The following is a 21,684-nucleotide window of genomic DNA, read 5'->3' on the forward strand; positions in this document are numbered from 1 at the left end:
ATAACATCCTAGGTGTACATGTTTATGAATGCGCACACTTTATTTGAAAACTTGTGGACCGTTCAGCTGCAACACCCACTGACTGAAATGATAGAGCTTGGAATAGCCAGGATAATTATTTATATAACTCTGACTGGATTTGTCTGAAAGAAGAAAGCCATATACACCTACGATGCCTCGAGGGTAAGTAAAACTAGCTAATTTTCATTTTTGGGTGAACTAACCCTAGTGATGAAAAAGTAATAAAAAATTGTTCAGAATGCGCTTGACCACTAACTGAAAATGTCCCAAGGAACAAAGATGTCACTTCTTTAAACTGACAAATAGCCGTTGAAATTGTCTATTACTCCATTATTCCTTATAATATAGTACATAAATATGGTAATCAGTAACCCTTTATCTGCTGATTCTTGTGCTGAAGACTTTGCTTGGTTGCAAACTGTTGTCACAATGCTACATTTTAATGTGTGAAAACAATAACATTATGTGGTCTGATGTTAATTTAACTAAATTCCAGACAAACACAATCTAACAAAACTAGTAACACACAAACAGTTGAGTAGACATTAACAGTCATGAATTGCTGTGCAGATATATTCCCATGTTAAATTTCTTGATACATTAAAGAATTCATTGTTCCTTTAGTAGCTATGTTTATCATGGTTTCTTTAGTGGCAGCATTATCATTCTTTCTAAAGAAATGCCTTGAGGCAGCCAAGAAGCTTTAAATCAGGCCATCCTTAAAAATATTCTTGTTTGCCGTAACCCGACCGCCCCGTCAATTAAGGACAGACTCAATTTTTTATTTTTTTTGCCCGACTGACTTGCCAATTGTAAATTTGCCTTAAGACCAACCAATTTTTTTACTCTTCAAACAACTAATACAAAAGCAATAAAATATTAATTATATTTAAGTATTGTAAATATATAAATTTCCTAGGCCTACATACAAACGAAGGCTATCTTCCTTAATTTAAAAAAACCCTGTGACGTCATCTATGTTTACAATATTGGTTAACGGATGTCACACTATGGCGTGTGCGTTCCCTTCGTCTCAGACTCTCATTCATTGTCAGAGTCAACAGTTCGCGCTTGGTAATGATAGCTGCGGCTGCAGTAAACAAAATGTTCGCGGTCACTGTTCAAAGTCAGACGGGTTCGGGCACCATAATACATCTAAAAAATGCATTAAAACAGCTCGACACCGCTTTAACTTGGCACGAAGTTCTGGAAAAACTGTGCCCAGATCTTTTCCCATCCCTTCTCCCGTCTAAAACCGTGACCGTGTCGACTGTCACTTTATGTTTGAAAATCTATTGAATGAATTGATTGGACAAACCAACACAAGTTTCGAAAACGAAAATAGGAAATTGATTTTAACGACCTTCTCTCGGAATGCGTCCAGGTTTTTTTTTTTTTTTTTTTTTTTTTTTGGAGCTCGTCCAGGTTTTTTTTTTTTTTTTGGAACACGCGTCACACAGCAACTGCAGCTTCGGACACACACACACATGACAGCAAATAATACTTCTGCACAATGTTTCTCTTTTTACAACAGAAATGTAAATTCTGCCGGTATTCAGACAGTCTCATGTATACAGATATAGATTCAGGCTAGAATCACCTGGGGCTGTCAAAATAGCTGAAAAACTAAATTCGAATTTGTGATGTGGTTCTACACAGTCTTGGTAGAAAGGAAGAAGACAGGGGTCGGCTTGTTGCTGGGACGCTCGTTTATTTGAAGATAAAACAAGTAACGGTGCCCTCTTGGCATAAACAGCGTACTACTGCATAATCACAATCAATAACTCAGAATTCGTTTTCTGTCGCTTTCCCAGCAGTGCACGAGGTCCCAGCGTGTCTCTCTCCCTCTCTCTCTGCGGTGTCACGGCTTATATCCGGTCTCTCCACGCCAATTACTGCAATCAAACACACGTGTTCGTTATTTGCACTTGACCTACTTACGCCTCGCTCTGCTCCCTCGTCTCTCTCCCGTTGCAGATTCCGCCAAACCACGCCCCCCTTGCCACATACCCCCACTGCCCGACTCAGGACGGGGAGCCATTTAGGAGCGGTCCGCCACACAGAGCAGCCTTTATCTGGGTGAAAGCCTGCTGACACTGCTACGTCCACTGGACTCTATCTGGTGCCTCCTTTTTAGTTAAATCAGTCAGCGGGCTAGCAGTATCCAAAAAATTAGGTACAAACCTTCTATAATAACCTGCCAGCCCCAGGAACTGTCTAACCTCCTTTTTGGTCTTGGGCCTTGGACAAGTTGCAACTGCTGCCGTATTTTCAATTTGGGGACGCACCTGTCCATGACCCAAGTGGAAACCCAGATATCTTCCACTCGTCCAATTGCACACTTCTTCGGATTAGCCGTCAGCCCAGCTCTCCTCAGCGTCTTCAGGACCGTTCGCAAATGCTGCATATGTCGCTGCCAATCACCACTGTAGATGATGATGTCATCCAGGTAGGCGGCGGCATATGCAGCATGCGGACAGAGAATTTTGTCCATCAGACGCTGAAAGGTGGCTGGAGCCCCGAATAAACCGAACAGAAGAGTAACAAATTGGTGTAAACCGAACGGCGTTGTGAAAGCTGTTTTTTCTTTGGTCATGGGAGACAAAGGGATCTGCCAATAACCCTTAGTTAAGTCCAGCGTCGAACAAAAGCGAGCAGTGCCTAGTCGATCAAGCAATTCGTCCACCCTGGGCATTGGATATGTGTCGAATTTTGACACAGCATTCACCTTTCTATAATCCACACAGAACCACACTGAGCCGTCCGTTTTAGGAACTAACACTATCGGGCTAGCCGATAGTCACTGTTAGACTCTTCTATTACTCCCATTTCTAGCATTGCCTCTAACTCCCTTTGAACCACTTTTTTTTATGTTTGGGTAATCTATATGGCCGGCTGCGAACTACCACGCCCGGCTCAGTCTCAACATGGTGCTGAATGAGATCCGTTCGACCAGGCAGAACACATCAGCAAAATCTGCTTGAATGGACTTGATATCAGTGAGCTGCGAGGGCGAGAGGTGGTCTCCTCCAGGGGCCAGAGCGAGAGATTGGGTTTTTGAACTCACTTCTGGACCGAGATCCTCCTCCCCACTCACTACCGTTGCCAGCATCACTGATTCAGCCTCAGACCATTTTTTGAGTAGGTTGAGGTGATATATTTGATGTGCCCCGCCCCTATCCGTTTGAGCTACCTCATAGTTGAGATCCCCAACTCGCCGTGTGACCTCAAAGAATCCTTGCCACTTCGCGAGTAACTTTAATCTAGACGTAGGGAGTAATACAAGCACTTTATCTCCCGGTGCAAATTGACGTAGTCTAGCTCCCCTGTTGTACAACCGACTCTGTTTGTCTTGAGCCTGCAACAAATTCTCCATTGACAGCCGCCCCAACGTGTGGAGTTTTGTTCTCAGGTACATGACGTATTGAATTTAATTTTTACTATTAGAAGGTCCGTCCTCCCAAGTTTCTTTAAGGACATCGAGGACCCCGCGGGAATGACGCCCGTAAAGAAGCTCGAAGGGGGAAAACCCTGTGGAGGCTTGCGGGACCTCCCGTACAGCGAACAAGAGGGGTTCTAGCCACTTATCCCAATTTTTGGCGAACGAACTTACGAATCATGGATTTTAACGTGTGGTTAAATCGTTCGACCAGCCCGTCTGTTTGTGGGTGATAGACGCTCGTTCGAATCGATTTAATGCCCAATAACTCGTAAAGCTCGCGAATAGTACGTGACATAAACGCCGTGCCCTGATAGGTGAGGATCTCCTTTGGGATCCCCACCCGGGAGATTAATTGAAACATTGTACTCGCCATACTCTTAGCGGAAATAGAGTGGAGAGGCACTGCTTCAAGATATCGCGTTGCATAGTCCACCAGAACTAATGCAAAGCGATGTCCCCGTGCTGACCGCTCTAATGGCCCGATGAGGTCCATGCCAATTCGTTCGAAGGGGACCTGCATTAACGGTATGGGGCACAATGGTGCTTTTGGGGTGGCCGGTGGATTCACCAACTGACATTCACAACAAGCCGCGCACCACCTGCGCACATTCTCGTGAATGCCCGGCCAGAAAAAGTGGGCCATGAGACGGTTTAGTGTAGCTGCTTGCCCTAAATGCCCGGCCATTGGATTACAATGAGCCACCTGGAAAAGCATTTCCCGATGGCTTCTAGGTATTAATAACTGGGTTGTATCTTGCTTTGTCTGGGCGTCTTGGATCAGCCGATACAACTTATCTTTTAAAATTGAAAAATAAGGATACGAGAGCAGTTGATCAGGGTGGAGAAGCTGTCCGTCGATAGAACGAACCTGATCAAATGCGTTTTTCAGCGTTTCATCGCGGGACTGTTCCTGGGGAAAATCATCGCGCTCAGGGAGGATGTTCCGCTCGAGAGCACTCGGTTCCCCTGCAACAGGCTCCGGAGGTTCCGGTTCAGCCTCTCCCACCTGCGCAACCGCTACTCTAGCCTTGTCTCTTTTCCCCCAAGAGACATCCGAACACAAATACCCCAATAATTTATTAAACGAGGGCCAATTCGTACCCAAAATTATTGGATGCCTGAGGTGCGGATTAACTGCCACCTCTATTCTATGCTTTTCTCCCCTGAATTGAATATCCACAGGCAAAATAGGATAATTCACCACTTCCCCATGTACACACCGAACCTTAACCATGCGGCTATTATCCAATGCCCTCGGATGAATCAGACTTTGATGGATGGAGGATTGGTTACATCCTGAATCCACCAAAGCCTGATAGGTACCCCCCTTGATACTCACTGGTATTTGGTATAGGCCAGCTTGATCGAGGGCAGCCTGTGGCGCGTCGGGGACCCGGATCAATGTCCCCACCTCCATCAGCGGACACCTATCAATAAAATGCCCTGGGTCCCTGCAGCGCCAACAGGCCGGCCCAGGCTTTACCGCCGCCCTGGCGGCAGGAAGTGGGTCAAGCGATTGGCGAGGAGAGAGCGGAGAGGGCGTGGTTTAGGGAAAGGACCCCGTGGGCGAACTCCCACCCTGGGCCTCACTGCTGGTTCGGCCCCGTAACCCGTCCTCCACCTCGGGGCTAGCTTCGGCGGAAGCCCTCCACGGGACCTAGGGAGAGGGACAGATTTGGAGAGATAGAGGGGAGGGGAAGGGAGGAGAGAGAGGGAGAGAGAGAGGCAGATGGTAAGGGTTCGCCGACCCCTGGACACGCCACCATTTGGTCTTCCGCCAGCTGGATGGCCTGGTTCAGCGACGTCGGGCGGTGGCACTGGACCCACTGCGCCGTCTTCCTCAGCAGCTTGGCCACGAACTGCTCCAGTACCACACGATCGATCAAGTCCTCGACGTCGCTACTGTCGGCCATCAACCACTTGCGGCAGGAGTCCTGGAGCTGCTGTGCCATCACAAAGGACCTCTGGCGATGTTGCTCCGGGGTCCGACCGACCCGCTGGAGGATGGCACGCTTGAGGTCCTGGTAGACCAGGAGGTTTTGGACTGGCAGTTGGTGAGCGGCTACCTGCGCTTCTCCGGACAACAGGGGAATGAGCCGCATGGGCCAGTCCCCGGGGGGCCACCCTCGAGCCTCTGCCGACTTTTCGAAAAGATCCAGGAAAGCCTCCGGATCATCGTGAGGCCCCATCTTGTTGAGCGGCAGAGGAGATGTGCTGTCTTTGAATGAGGGGGTGGCCCGGACCTCCCGGTCTACCCAGCTCCGGAACAGCTCGCGGTCTTCATGCTGGGCCCGGAGGAGCACCTCGAAGCGTTTGTCCTGCTCCTCCTTGATCGCCAGCATGTGTTGGTGTTGTTCCTGAAGAAGACCGGCGAGCGACTGGATGATGTCCGCAAATGGTGTACCTGATGGAGATTGCATGGCGGCGGTGATCTTCCTTCCCGGGTTTCGGCACCAGTGTGATGTGGTTCTACACAGTCTTGGTAGGAAGGAAGAAGACAGGGGACGCCTTGTTGCTGGGACGCTTGTTTATTTGATGATAAACAAGTAATGGTGCCCTCTTGGCATAAACAGCGTACTACTGCATAATCACAATCAATAACTCAGAATTCGTTTTCTGTTGCTTTCCCAGCAGTGCACGAGGTCCCAGCGTGTCTCTCTCCCTCTCTCTGCGGTGTCACGGCTTATATCCAGTCTCTCCACGCCAATTACTGCAATCAAACACACGTGTTCGTTATTTGCACTTGACCTACTTACGCCTCGCTCTGCTCCCTCGTCTCTCTCCCGTTGCAGATTCCACCAAACCACGCCCCCCTTGCCACAGAATTTTTTACTTAAATATGATCTGTATGAATTGTATTCGAATTTAAAATGCATAATTTCAGTTAGGGTGAAGAAAAGCTTTTTGATTCTCTTCTGAGGCCTCAAGATAGCGCATCGAGCAAAATATTACTGCACGTTTATTCAAAGCATTAGAATACATGACTGTGAAAAAAACAACATAAAATTTAAAATCATTTTTATGTACCAATTATTATTAAGTTGCTTAAAGAACTGTAACAACCGCACGAAGGTCAGGGAAGGCAGAGACCAGCACACTCAGATGGCAGTTTACACACAATTCTTTATTATTTGTTAAAACATAACACTATCTCATAAAACACATTACCCCCCTTTTTAGCCAAAATTGGCCCACATGCAAAGCGGACGAGCTCACGTCAGGGGAGGAAGATACACAGGAAATCTTCAATTATCAGTTTATGAGTCCACATGCAGAACAGCCGAGCTCACATCATGTGAGGAGGATACACTTGAGATCTTTATCAATTACATCCCTCGATAGACCTAATCAGCTTCTCCAATCTCGGTATTATCTTAAACAGTTACATCGGTCACGAGCTCTCCTAGCCCAAAGTCATATCCCTAACTGTCTAACACATTTACCCCACCACTGACTGCCTATCTTCAACGCCGGAGATACTAATTATCCCGAGCGGCCGTCTAGCATTTCCCCACAAGTGAGAGCTTGCGGAATCTCTCGAACAGTACTCAAACCATTCTTAAATAATCATCATCTCCTCCCGCATCAGCTGTACACTTTAATTTAATTAAGCCACAACCATTTATTCAAATTAAGGGGCGTGTACATTAATAACACATACATTCCAATTATTTCCCTCTCTTCATTACAGAACTATAAACAAAACAGCGTCATGTATGCATGCATTGTTAAATAAATAAAAAGGGCAGAAAACCAGTCACACAGAATATTTTTTTTTTCATTTAAAAACATGAGATATAGTGGGATGGGGAACAAAAACCCAACATAAAGTCTCAAGATATTTTTAGAAAATAAAATTAAATGCATTAATTTTACATGTCTTTCTAAACATGCCGTTCTCTTGTGCGAGACGCAAGTCCAATGGTGTCCCTCTAGAAAATGCGCGAAATATGCGTTCTGTGTGAATGGCTTGGTTTCAGTTTTGATGTAAATAGGGCTGGACGATTAATCGAAAAGTAATCGAAACCGAAATTTAGGACCTCTAACCGACGTAATTTTCCGATGTTGGTTATTTCCTGTAAATACTTCCCCCTTAAAAGCGTGTGTAGCCACATGACTCTGCTCTCCAATAAGTGGCATAAAAGCAAAACACGGAGGTGAACGCCTGTTCAACACATAGTGATGGCGCGCGAGCGGTGAGCCTGAAGTCTTCACTAAACTTTGTCAGTTGTATTTGTTTTATGGTTTGGACGTTCAAGCGATTAGACGATTGGATGTGTATTATTATCGAGCTACCATGTTCACACACCTGCATTGTGGCATGAAAACTCATGGCTGTAAAGATCGCAGGAAGAGGAACGCAGTTGTCAGCGCTGTCCTGTGATTTATCACTAAAGTATTTTAGAATATCAAAAATTATTATAGCATAATTTTCTACTTTTGAAGGAACTAGGCTATTTACAACCCCCAGCTTCACAATAATATAGAAGACGGTATGACTAATTCACACTCGCAATCACTCGTACTGGTACTGTTTACCTTTAATCTTTATTTATCTTACACCGAGCAATAATATGTCAGAAATGTTACGAACATAGATAAAATAACTGCTGATAGTGAGCTATGATCGTTCTTTCAATAGGAAAAAATATCCCACCTTTAATAGTCGATCTCAACCGTCTCATGGCTGAGGCCAGTCTAAAAAGACGCTCAGGACAGTTGACAGAACGCAGCTGCGTGTCGACACGAAAGCATATCATTTTCACGTGTTATTAAGCCTTGCTACTTGCAATTGTAACCATTCAAAAGACTCTGGAGAGAGAGCCGCGTCTCACAGACAGCAACACTGAACCGATCTCTCGTTTGCAAAGTTATCCTTTAAGTTCCTCCTGCACCTCAACGAACAAAAACAAATTCGCAGTTTAAACAAACAGAAAAGGATGTGTAAGAGCCCACTTTAGGGCTCACGCAGAGAGAGGCGTCTCAAAACACTTTGAACACAGAATTTGTCTGTTTTTGCTCTTGTACTGACAAATACATAAAAAATGTGAAAATACCCGTCTTGGATAGTATGTTCGAAAAAAAACTGTCAGTTATGATTTAAGTTAAAGTAAACAGTTGAGAAAAAAATTGTATGTGTATTATATTGGATGCATTCATTGTCTCTTAGAGTGACTGCGCCTTATAGGGCTTGGGCGCCGCGTTGCATTCTGGGACGTGGCGGGCATGTTGATGAACAAATAAACAGAACGAACCTACATATTAAACACTTTCAAATAGAGATCGACCGATATGGGTTTTTCTATAGCCGATGCCGATGGCCGATATGTGCTGCCGATTTTTAGGGCCGATATCTTGAAGTTTTCCCCTACATTTGCATGCAAAAATGTCACACTAATAATAAGTGGATGCACAACATTTCTAAACTTATCATCATTTATTGGGCACTGACTTGAACCATCTCTTGAATCTTAATTTTGTGCACTGCACGGTATTAAAATAAAAAAATGTATCCAAAGTTAACCAAACAAAATCAATAAACTGACCAAGTATTAAATATATAAAACAGGTAATATATATATCTATTTTTTATAGAATTTTTCAAGTTTGTTGGAACATAAATGTAAACTTAAATATACATTTAAATAAATATAATTTTAGAAATAAAAATCGATTAAACTGAAAAATATAAAAAAATAAATATATAAAAAATAAATAACAGTAGTGCTGCAAACACACTAGCAACCAGCAACATTTGTGTTTGGTATAAATGACACAGAACATCTAAAATCTGTTCTAATTTCAAACTTTATTTTAAGTCTGTTCATTATTAAAATAAAGTCAACCAAACATTTAAAAGGTTACACTGGTCAGTTTAAATAGACCGTAGTATACCGGTCCACTCTGCTGTTATGCCAAGGACGTTTTTGCTCATGTGAAGAGGATGATCTTTTCCGTATAGTTTACATTAAATAAATAAAAGATATTATAGTTTAACATTCAGATACATTGTGAATATGGAAACATTTGGATATGTGCAGAACGAGATGTGAGCAATAACCTCCAAATACATCTAGTCAAACCCGCGCTCGCTCGTCCTCTTATGGATCGGATAATTTTTCGGGTTCAGCAAAAAAAAAAAAAAAGGCCAAGACAAATAAACATACGTTTTGTATTTTTTTTTTATTAACATTAAATTATTAAATTAAAATATATGAAATCAACTTAAAGTGCACATAATATCTTCTTTCTAACATAATAGCCCGACTTCTCATCTTCCAGTGTGCTGTGATGAAGTGAGCAGTTGTCGTCACAGAGCTCTCCGTCCCCCTGGACGTCCACCCGTCTGTCGTAAGCGCAACAGAGGATGCTCGGGATAGTTCATCCACAACTTTTTTCTTCTCGTGTTCATAAAGATCTGGCACAATATTTTCACTCTAACCTCTTTCCTCATCATTATATCTGACAGGGAATCCAAAATGCGCGGGCCGTTCAAGCTCCTCCGTTCCTCCCCTCGCCATGACCACTGAGTGTGGACTAAACATGCACAACTTTTTTTTTTTTCATAAATCAATCCGCGGGTCACGTGTGTGCCGAACCGAAGATATTGTTTCGAACGGATCACGGATCAATGATGATCCATTGCACCACTACTATAGTGTGTCATTTGAAAACATTGCAGATGCGTTTTAAAATACAACAACGAGCACCACGAAACCATTTAAAGAGGCGCATTCAGCGGTCTCCTTGACGGGAAACAGTCAACAAAGTAAAATGATCTCCAACGTATGGCGCGCTCTCTTCATTTTATCAAATGATCATAATCACATCTATTCATTTTACAGTCCTGCTACTAGCATTTTATTCAGACTAAAACCCCTTTAATTCGGGTGAGAAAGCTTTTTTTTCAAGTGGCTTTTGCACATAATAATACCGCTGCAGACGCATTTTGCAGCATTAAAGTAATTAATTGATCATTAATTTATCATGGAAATTATCAAATATTGACATCCCTAAATACAAATGAGTTGGATGGAAAACTGGTTATTGTCTGCATCAAACCATGCTTCCGAACAAATGTCATTCACCGTTCTGGGCAGCTCCAGGACAGCTGTCTCTCCGAGCACGGTGCTGTCTGTGAGCGGGGCGGAGTAACGTCAGAGACAGTTTACTTTGGTAACGTCACGCTGCAGTGTTTGTTAGAGCTGCCAACTTCTCCACCCCATTTACAGAGTGAAATTCTCTGACTACCTTTATCTCCCAGGACTGTTGTTGAATCTTCCAAAAGTTTTGGCTTGGGGTGCTTCACATGCAGTGGCAGCAGCAGCACTTTCCACCGCACCAATAACACGGGGCTGCCCGCCTTACGTGCCTGACTTTAAATCGGCGCTACTAAACACGGATATCGGCCGATGCCGATATATTAAAAAATGACAAATATTGGCCCAATATATCGGCCGACCGATATATCGGTCGACCTCTACTTTCAAACAGGGCCCACTGGTACAAACTGAACCGGGGCCCGCAAACCCCAACTATGGCCCTGTTTACAGTACAAACCTTGTAAGTGAACTATGAGGGCAAAAAAAACTAAAAAGAAACAAAATAACCGTTCATTAATCGTAATCGAGGTAAAATGTTCAATTAATCGAGGTTTTGACTTTAGGCCATACTCGTCCAACTCCCTAGATGTATACAAGATCTTCTCCACATTGATGTTCTCTTTTTTTATTTTTATTTTATTTTTTATTTTTTTTATTTTTTTTGTAGTGGCTTCAACTGGATAGGCTAACATAACCTGACATAACTAACATAACACTGATAAAGATCAAGTATACTTTGGCCGTCCGCAAAAAATGAGACAGCAGCTACTGCGTGTAGAGCTCGTCCGCCTTTGAAAGTTGCGTAGACACGACTGTGCGCGCGGCGAGATGGAATGGACTTAATTCCTTAATGCACACCTAAAATTTGAATGCAACGTTTTTGCATTTGAATGTGGATTTTTATTTTAGATTCGACGAATATTCGAAATTCTATTTTTTTTTTTTTGACAGCCCTAGAATCACCTATGCAATTTTTTGTTGTTGTTGACATTTCTAATCGTAAACACAGCCATGTTGAAGCCTGCAGTAAATGTTTTGCATTATGGCAGTCCACTCTGCTTATTGTTTTTCAAAAATGTTCCTCTCCTGTTTGTCATTGTGCACGTAACTTCACGCCAATAAATCATCAGAAATGTTGGTCTTTACATTCTGTTGGCCTGTTGTCCGTGGATTTACCTATATTTGGTGTTATTTGCCGTAAAAAATTACTGTTACTGCAAACCAAAATATTTTTAAAGATGGCCTCAGGGGTGTACAATCCTGTACTCAACTTTCCTGCCCTTTTTTGGTTCCATTTTGGTCCCAGCCCTGCTACAACACATCTGTCTGTAATTATCAAGTGTTATTAGCTGGTTTAAGTTTGTTTGATTAGAGTTGGAGCTAATCTTTGCAGGAAGGTATATCTACATAAACAGTATTTGCACAATGCTCCTTTCACCTTGGCCTTCAGTTGGGATCACTTATTATATATATATTTTTTTTTACAAACTGCACTGTCTTTGATTACTCTTCTTCAGTTATAATTGGAAAAGTACAACTATATGCTAGTTTAGTCAAATAGTTTTTTTGTTTATATTTAATTCATAAATTCAATCTTCCCACTCTGAGTTGATTGACATATTTGTGAATATTTTCATTTTAATAAAGCAAAAATAAGACTTCAGACTATGGATCTTACAAACTTTGAGAGAACATAATTTTAAAAAGTAATCTTAATCAGTTATGTAGCATTTTTCTTCCATCATGACCAATGCTCTTGATGAAGTGGTCAGAAGTTATTTCAGTATGTAATGAACTAATGAATTACAATTTTATTTGAGATATTTTAGATAAAGTGAGTTGAGCAGCTGTACAGTCAGGCATACTCTACATAAAGAATTGTTTTATGTGAACACTGACCTCTGATAAAAACCACTGTAATATTTTGAAAGGGTATATTTAACTCAATCAATTTCTACCGTAGGATAGCCACTAATGCCAACACTGTGGAGACCATACTTCACGGTAGTGTGGGTCTGTTGACAGCGAGGAGTGGCGGTCATTTAGTATCTCTACAGTGTTATGTTTCTCCAAATGACATCTTTGAGGAGGAAACAGGAGCCCAACTGAACTACAGTGCTGTCAATAGTAAGAAAACAAACAGTTCAGTTGTATATATATATATGTATGTATATTATAATCAAAGGTCATTGATTACCATCTTCTCCTGTATTCTGCAGTTCCCCGTACTTTAGGTGTGAGTGTGTCGGTGACTGTAGAGGGCACCACATCGGTTTACAAGCTACCCATCGCTCCGCTTATCACAGGATCTCATCCAGTTGACAACAAAGGGTCAGATTTACAAAGAATTAAAATTCAGATAAACATTTTTATTTTTTGTTTCTACTATAGTGTAATCTGGTGTAATCTCTTCCAGAGAAGAGTAGTATTTTCACAGCGCATACTTGACCAGGGGCCTATTTGTCTTGTGCATTATATCCTAAAGTCACAAGATAACTTTCCATGAGAAATATGTACTGGTTGTTCCATTGGTCTTGTTAATGATTTATTATATATTTATGTAAGGCTTCATTCTTTCAATATATATTTTCCCCCTTTAGGACTCCATCATTTTCTTCTGTTACAAACTCAAACTGTGTAGATTTACCAGCATGTTTCTTCCTGAAGATGAATCGCTTGATGCCATTTTCTTTATCGTATATAAAAAAAATGGGCAGTACTACAGGTATGTATATAATCCTGTTTGAAAACTTGGATGTAGAATTGATCTGAAGTTTAGATGTTGGATGACTTTAGTAGACTGCTACATCAGTGTAGTTATTTTTTATTCGTTATTGTGCTTCTGCTATTAAATTGTCTAAATGACAAAATGAAAATCATTCGGTATACAGTGGGGAAAATATTTATTTGATCCACTGCTGATTTTGTAAGTTTGCCCACTAACAAAGAAATGAAAGTAATTTTTCTGTAATTTTTATGGGAGGTTTATTTTAATGTATAAAGACAGAATATCAGCCAAAAAAATCCAGTTAAAAAAAAAAAATATTTTTTTTTATAAAGGTTAGAAATTGATTTGCATTTCAGTGAGTGAATTAAGTATTTGAGTCCCTAACAACCAACAGTATTACTGGCCCCAAAGATTGATTATTTACATTTAGTCCAAAGCGACTTACAATTGGGGAATACATAAAGCAGTTCTTCTTAAAGAGGCAAACAGACACAGGAAGTGCTTGTAAAACCAAGTTTTAGTCATTGTTCAAATAAGTACAAGCTAGAAAGGGAAGGAATAAATAAAGAGAGTTTTCTTTTTATTTATGATGAAGTCAAGTAGCGTCGAAAGAGTTGAGTTTTCAACTGTCACTTGAAAATTGTCAGAGATTCAGCATTCCATATAGCCTGTGACTGTTCTATATGCAAGCATTAATGTCTTGAACTTAATGGAAGCCTCAACCGGTAGCCAGTGCACGGAGATAAAGAGAGGTGTAACATGGGCTCTTTTGGGCTCGTTGGAGACCAGTCGTGCCGCTGCATTCTGAATCCTTTGTAGAGGTTTGATTGTGCTTGATGGAAGTCCAGCCAGAAGAGCATTGCAGTAGTCAAGCCTAGAAGTTACAAGGGCCTGGACAAGAAGTTGTCCACCATGCTCCATTAGAAAGGGCCTGATCTTTCTAATGTTGTGCAATGCAAACCTGCAAGATCCGGGCAGTCTTTGCAGTGTGGTCTTTGAAGGTCAGCTGGTCATCAAAGATTACACCAATATTTCTGACCAAAGTCGATGGGGTATTTGTAGAAGAACCTAGCTGGATGGTAAAATCATGCTCTAGAGTTGAAGTGGCAGGGAAGACAAGAAGCTCTGTCTTTGCCAGGTTGAGCTGTAGGTCATGTTATTTCATCCATACCCAGATGTCCGCCAGGCAGCCTGTGATCCGTGCAGCTACCGTTGGATCATCTGGTTGAAATGAGAGAGCTGTCTCATAAGCATAACAATGGTAGGAGAAGCCATGTGCCTGTATGGAGGGACCCAGTGATGTAGTGTATATGTAGAAGAGGAGGGGTCCAAGAAATAATACCTGAGGCACCCCAGTGACCAGTTGATGTGCTTTGGAAACCACCCCTCCCCAGGCCACCCTGAAACACCTACCAGTTGGATGAGATTCAAACCAGCGAAGTGGAATCCCTGTGATGCCCAGTGAAGAGAGTGCAGACAGGAGGATCTGATGATATATGCCCATGTAGAACATGGATAAGTCCTGCTACTTTAAGAAGTTACTCCTAATGTCAGCTCGTCTTCCATTCCAACCTCTCAAACCACCATGGGCAAGGCCAGAGAGCTGTCAAAGGATGTCAGAGACAAGATTGTAGGTCTTCACAAGGATTGAATGGGCCACAAGACCATCAGCAAGAAGCTTGGTGACGGAGACGACTGTTGCTGCGATTATTCGGAAATGGAAGAAATACAAAACAGTTGTCAATCAGCCTTGGTTTGGAGCTCTGTGCAAGATCTTGCCTGATGGGGTAAGGATGATCTACACGGGAGGAGCTTGTTAATGATGTTAACCCATGTGTTGTGTTCAAAACCCGATTACACTTGTGGTGTTCCAGGGCAAAAATTTCCCGGCCTCAAAAAATTGCTTATAAATCACTCATTATGCTATATTATCACCAAATATTGGATTCAATCTTTTTGTCAACTTGTTTTCTTTCATTAAGGACTGGTTTTGTGTTTATATTTGCATCTGATTAACCGTAAGCCTTGTTTTTCTGAGAGTAGGCATCTACTTTGAGTGGGGGAAAAAAGCATTAATCATTTTCACAATATTAAATAAAAAAAATGATGAAAATTTGCAGTTTATAACACTAGTGTACTTTAATGTTTAATCAGGGAGTTTATTTTGAAAGACTTTTATAAGCAAAATGGCACAAAGTCACACTTATGGTGTTCCCGGTCAAAAATGACCCGGCCTCAAAAAATTGCTTATAAATCACTCATTATGCTATATTATGACCAAATATTGGATTCAATCTTTTTGTCAACTTTTCTTTAATTTAGGACTGGTTTTGTATTTATATTTGCATCTGATTAATTGTAAGCCTTGTTTATCCAAGAGTAGGCATCTAATTTTTTGAGTGAAAAAAGCATTGTTTATTAATAATTTTCACAATATTAAATATGATGAAAATTGACACTGTTTATCACACTAGTGTACTTTAATCATTAATCATTGACTTTGTTTTGAAAGGTCAAAAATGACTGGCTATTTAGAGTGAATGGGAAAGATCACAAAAAATAGGACCTTCATGTTGACGCAGTACATATGAAATATGAAAATATTGAAATATGCTAGTCTAGCGATTTTGTTTATAGGTGCAAAGGAACCAAAGTTTCATTACTTTAGCAAAGGAAAACCAGTCTCCTCTTGGTTTATATTTAAATCCTCCAACATTTTTCTTTACAAACCTAGGTTTGTACTCCAAATTCATGGCCTGCGTTTTGTTTTGTTCTCTCTCCGCATTCGTCACTAATCACACAATGCCAACGTCCTACATCATCCGCTGGAATAGCTTCCGCATATGACATATACCGGAAGTGAGAGAAAAGTGCTTATGTTTGAAATATAGATATTTTTCTTACAAAAACAGGAGGCCTTCGTTCACCCCCTGGAGCCGTGTGAGGCATGTTTTATTATGGATGCATGCGCTTTATTTGACGACTTGTAGACTGTTCAACTGTAACACCCGCAGACTGCAATGATAGAGCTTGGAATAGCCAGGACAATTTTCAATATAATTCAGACTGATATAGATTCAGATGAAAGAAGAAAGTCATATACAGCTAGGATGCCTCGAGGGTTAGTAAAACACAGGCCAATTTTAATTTTTGGATTAACTGACCTTTTAAGATTTTATATAGAGAATATTTCATGGAACACCAAACCAATACTTGTACTATCAAAAAATTAAGTAAAAAACAACTGACACTGTCATAGACAATGTCATACAACAACAAATCTGACCATTGTGACATGAAAAAACAGCACTGCCATATAGAGAACATTTCATGGTGCAACAATATTTATATGCTGTCTTTGTGCTAAAGCGTTTATTAGTAAAGTTTTGTCTGCTTTGTGAGACCATGAAAGCCTCAAACCTATTGTCATAATAAAAAAGGAGAGAGAAAAATAGTGTTATACTATCAGATTGATTAGATTATTTCAGATGCAGTTCAGGGTTGGATGAAATGGAAAGCTTGTAATAGTCTCAATAGTATGTATACGATTGTGTGTGTGTTAGCGCGAGTATGCATCCATCCACACATGACCAAGTCCAAGGCCTTTATGTTTGCAAGCACACATGTAACATATGTGAACATGATCAACATGCTCCTGAACACTAATAGTTTCTATTACTTTCATTCTTTCCCATTCACTTTGAATGGCTGGACATTTTTGACCGGGAACGCCACAAGTGTGACTTTGTGCCATTTTGTACAAAATAAAAGCCTTTTAAACCAAACTCCCTGATTAAACATTAAAGCACAGTAGTGTGATAAACAGTGCAAATTTTCATCAGTTTTTATTTAATATTGTGAAAATTATTCCTAAATAATGTTTTTTTCACTCAAAAAATGAGGTGCCTACTCTCAGATAAATGAGGTTTATGATAAATCAGATGAAAATATAAATACAGAACCAATCCTAAATTAAAGAAAAGCAGTTGAAAAAAAGATTAAATGCAATATTTGGTGATTAATATAGCATACTGAGTGATTTCTAAGCTATTTTCTGAGGCCGGGTCATTTTTGACCTGGAACACCACAAGAGTAACAAGGTGAAAATCTCACCCTAAAAAGTAAGAAAATTAAAAAAAAAAAAAAAAAAAAAAAAGAAAATTGAGAAGTAGTTATACCCTTTGTGAACAAAGTCACTAAATTTCAATAAAAATGACATAACATTAACTGGTATTTTCGTTCTTTGGCATTAACTTGACTTGCCGTGTTTGGAGGGAGAGAGATGCTGACTATGACCCCAAGAACACCATCCCTACAGTCAAGCACGGATGTGGAAACAATATGCTTTGGGGCTGTTTTTTTGCTAAGGGTACAGGATGACTTCACCACATTGAGGGGCAAATGGACGGGACCATGTACTGTAAAATCTTGGATGAGAACCTCCTTCCCTCAGCCACAACACTGAACATGGGTCACGAATGGGTCTTCCAGCATGACAGTGACCCAAAACATATCACCAAGGCAACAATGGAGTGGGTCAAGAAGAAGCACATTAAGGTCATGGAGTGGCCTACCCAGTCTCCAGACCTCAGTCCTGTAGAAAATCTGGGATGTGTGCAAACCTGGTGACTACAAACACATCTTGCCTCTGTGCTTGCCAACAAGGGTTTCTGCACCAAGTACTTTATAATCCGGTGCACCAAGTACCTCATAATCCGGTGCGCCTTATAGTGCGGAAAATAAGGTACTTATTTAATTCACTGAAATGCAAATCAATTTATATAACCTTTATATAATGTGCTTTTGCTGTATTTTTTGGTTTATATTCAGTCAAAAATTTCCTCATTACCTTCAGCTGGGATGTTCCCGTGACAACGCGTCCCTTAGCAGATGCCGCTGTCATAAATGTTTTTATTGTTGTTTGCATAACTGTTGCAAATAAACATTTTATATTTTTAAAAAGTTTTTAAAATATGCTACATAATATATAAAAAACTAATATTTAAAAAAAAAATGTATATTGATTTTGCAGCGTCCATCAGCGAATCTGAGGGACACGTGCTGCGTTGTCACCGTTCGGTACCGAAACAAATACCGGCACAAGTCTAGTTTATATAGGACCACATGAATTTAGTTCTACCTCACCTTTTTTTTCCCCCATCTTTTTAGGCATCCCTGTTTTGGAGACAGTGCCCACCTTGTCCCCACTATATGATCTCATCATAAAGAGCCAACTGCACGAGGAGGGAGAGGCCAGTCCTCCTGATTTGGCACAATCAATGCGTTTTTATACAGTGAGTATTAGACATTAGACACCATTGAAGTTTTTAGCTTGTAAAGTTACTGTTTGTTGATTCATCTCTCTCTCTCTCATTAGATAGTGTCAGTTTTTATTTAGCTTTTAAGTAGTGTCTATATTGACATGGCATTTTTAGACCAGGTCAAACAAAAGTTTTAGTGAGCCAAGTTTGGTGAGCAAATTAGTTCGTCCATATGCATTTGTCAACTACCCATATATTCTGAGTAGAAAATGTTTCCTCTATTGTATAGCTAATAAACCACAGTCTATTAAAACAGTGTATCATTATGATTATGTCCATCTGATTCTCTGAATGCATTGCCTTTCTGTCTCATTAGTCTTTACCAGGACAGCAGCATTGTTATTTCCTGAATGGTGATGCTCCAGTGCAGGATGGGAGGTCTCTTCAAGGAGCTTATGTTTCCAAGATTCCCTTCAGACATCCTGCTCAGGTGCCTGCTCTTCTCGACATTATAAGACACCAGGCTGCTTACAACACGCTGATTGGTAGCTGCGTCAAGAAAACATGCCTTAAGGAAGGTGAGTGTGTAGTCTTTCATAATAATTGTCTCCATAAGAGCTGGTAGATTAGTAAAAATGGATGGAACGTTTAGATTTACTGAAAATGCACTACCTAAAGAATACAATATGATTTCATTGCAAAATATGGTTGCATTTCAGGGCTCAACGCTGAGGATTATTTCTAATTAATTAATGCTTAAAATTTTTACTGGCCTTGCCATAAAAATAAAAAATGCTGTTGTCATTGTTTTTGACCTATGTGATTTTATGATACCAACATTTAAGATACCAATTCAATTTTACAATTCTCAATTCCAGGTGTGCTTTAGGCTAGCCACTCTAAAATGTGCAGTTTTACTGTATTGGGGGGGGGGGTCCGAAAACTCACCCACACAATGCCATACACGCTATCTTCCATCTGCCCTGTACAGTGAAAACCAGAACACCTCTCCAAAGTGCCAGATGCCATCGAATGTTAGCATTTGCCCACTCAAGTTGGTTACGATGATGAACTGCAGTCAGGTCAAGACCCCGATGAGGATGACAAGCATGCAGATGAGCTTTCCTGATATGGTTTCTGACAGTTTGTGCAGAAATTCTTTGGTTATGCAAACCGATTGTTGCAGCAGTTGTCCGGGTGGCTGGTCTCAGATGATCTTGGAGGTGAAGATGCTGGATGCGGAGGTCCTGGGCTGGTGTGGTTACATGTGGTCTGTGGTTGTGAGGCCAGTTTGATGTACTGCCAATTCTCAATTCATGGGCAACAGTTCTGGTGGACTGCAGTCAGCATGCCAATTGCATGCTCCCTCAAAACCTGCGACATCTGTGGCATTGTTCTGTGATAAAAAGGCACATTTTAGAGTGGCCTTTTATTGTGGCCAGCCTAAGGCACACCTGTGTAATAATCATGCTGTCTAATCAGCATCTTGATATGCCACACCTGTAAGGTGGGTGAATTATCTGGGCAAAGGAGAAGAGCTCACACAGATTTAGACAGATTTCTGAACAATATTTAAGAGACATATGCCTTTTGTGTACATAGAACAAGTCTTTGATTTTTCAGCTCATGAATAATGGGGGCAAAAACAAAAGTGTTGCGTTTATCATTTTGTTCAGTGTATTTGTTCGGAATTCATCTTCCCAAAACCCTCCTTTGCATATAATGTTGCTCTGCTCTGACTGTTTCGATGACCCAGTCAGTCTGTTGTGATTGTTCTACTGCATACAGCGCATGTCAGAAAAGGAATGCCCATCACGAGTACTGGAATATGGCTTATCAATAATGCATCCTATTATAATAATAATAGTGCTCCACTCTGTTCTAAAAAGAAGGAATCAGAGGGGAAAAAGATGTTTTACAGTTATGTTAGTGAACCAGATCCACAGCTGTGTAGTAAAGACCCAAACAATAATGATATAAGTGTTAGCCGAACACACACATAGAGTACTGATAAAGCACTGCAGTTTGTAAACCAACATATTGCTCCGTCCTTTATCAATGCTCCATGTACAATAAACATTCTATATTGACACATTTCTAGACAATGGTGAGCCCACAGCTGATTAACAGAACTATAACGTGAGTTATTCAGAGACTTATAGCTGCACTGACTGTATACACAACACACTAAGCATATTAGTGCTTCATACAAATTATATACAATGATATAAAAATATCATACATATTTTGCACATTTTACAGAACATCAATGCAAAAATTATTAATCATACTTGCAGGTTTTTGATTTTGAGGAGCACATTGTATCAGACAGACTGGGCACTGACCTGTCTTTCAAAGACAACCGGTTTACGAATCCCACGTTGCAGTCGTCAGTGAATTATGGGAAAAGAGCAAAATGTTGTTATTTTACAGCTGTGGTGGTTTATTAAAGATGAATTTTAACCACTGATTTGTCATCCTTGTGAAGTGAAAATAAACCAAATTCACTTTCTCAGAGCAGATTTGTTTTTGTGTGATATCCATGCCAGAACTTAGGCGTTATGCAAATGTAAGAATTTGTGACGTGTGAAATACACTGAATGGGATTCGAATTTAAAACCACTCGTTTCAACCGTTCTTTCATTTGAGAGACAATAACTTTATTTATGATGCTACTAGATTTACAGTTTACAATTTAGATTAGTTTACATTCACATACAGCTGCATTACATGGCATGAAATGTTACTAGATTTACAGTTTACAATTTAGATTAATTTACATTCACATACAGCTGCATTACACACGGCATGAAATGTAATTATCAAAAATCCAAAATAGGGGCACTTAGAAAAAGAGACAAGAAAATGTCAGTTAATAAGAACAAATAACAATGAATGGAATATATAGAACAGAGATACAAATTAAATCATGCTTGAGGAAAAGATACAGACAGACTGAATGAGATGCAAATTCACTCTCTTACAGTAGGTGGCACTTATGGAACAGCAGCAATACAGAGTTTCCTGGGTTACCACTGTAAACAAAGAACCACTGTGCTTATGAACACTAATATGCATTATACAGAGACAAGATAAAAGGAAAAAAACAGTCATTTGCTCAGAGAGGCA

At 40.6% G+C, this 21,684-nt stretch overlaps 1 protein-coding gene and 1 long non-coding RNA gene across 4 annotated transcripts in view; one reads left to right on the top strand and one right to left on the bottom strand.

Annotated features, from left to right (window-relative positions):
• med1 (mediator complex subunit 1) overlaps positions 1-21,684 on the top strand; it is a 124,640-nt gene that overhangs the window by 96,030 nt on the left and 6,926 nt on the right. For all 3 annotated transcript variants that reach the window (XM_059530665.1, XM_059530664.1, XM_059530666.1), the window contains 5 exons: positions 12,530-12,693; positions 12,786-12,897; positions 13,167-13,291; positions 18,464-18,588; positions 18,932-19,133. In XM_059530665.1, coding sequence (XP_059386648.1) covers positions 12,530-12,693; positions 12,786-12,897; positions 13,167-13,291; positions 18,464-18,588; positions 18,932-19,133 — 728 coding nt within the window. The remainder of the gene's footprint in view (positions 1-12,529; positions 12,694-12,785; positions 12,898-13,166; positions 13,292-18,463; positions 18,589-18,931; positions 19,134-21,684) is intronic.
• LOC132121020 (uncharacterized) lies at positions 17,312-17,627 on the bottom strand. The gene is made up of 2 exons (XR_009426206.1): positions 17,517-17,627; positions 17,312-17,370 (listed from the first exon to the last, which is right to left on the bottom strand). It is a non-coding gene; the product is annotated as an uncharacterized LOC132121020 (long non-coding RNA).

Source organism: Carassius carassius, chromosome 39 (genome assembly GCF_963082965.1).
Source record: "Carassius carassius chromosome 39, fCarCar2.1, whole genome shotgun sequence".
NCBI lineage: Eukaryota > Metazoa > Chordata > Actinopteri > Cypriniformes > Cyprinidae > Carassius > Carassius carassius.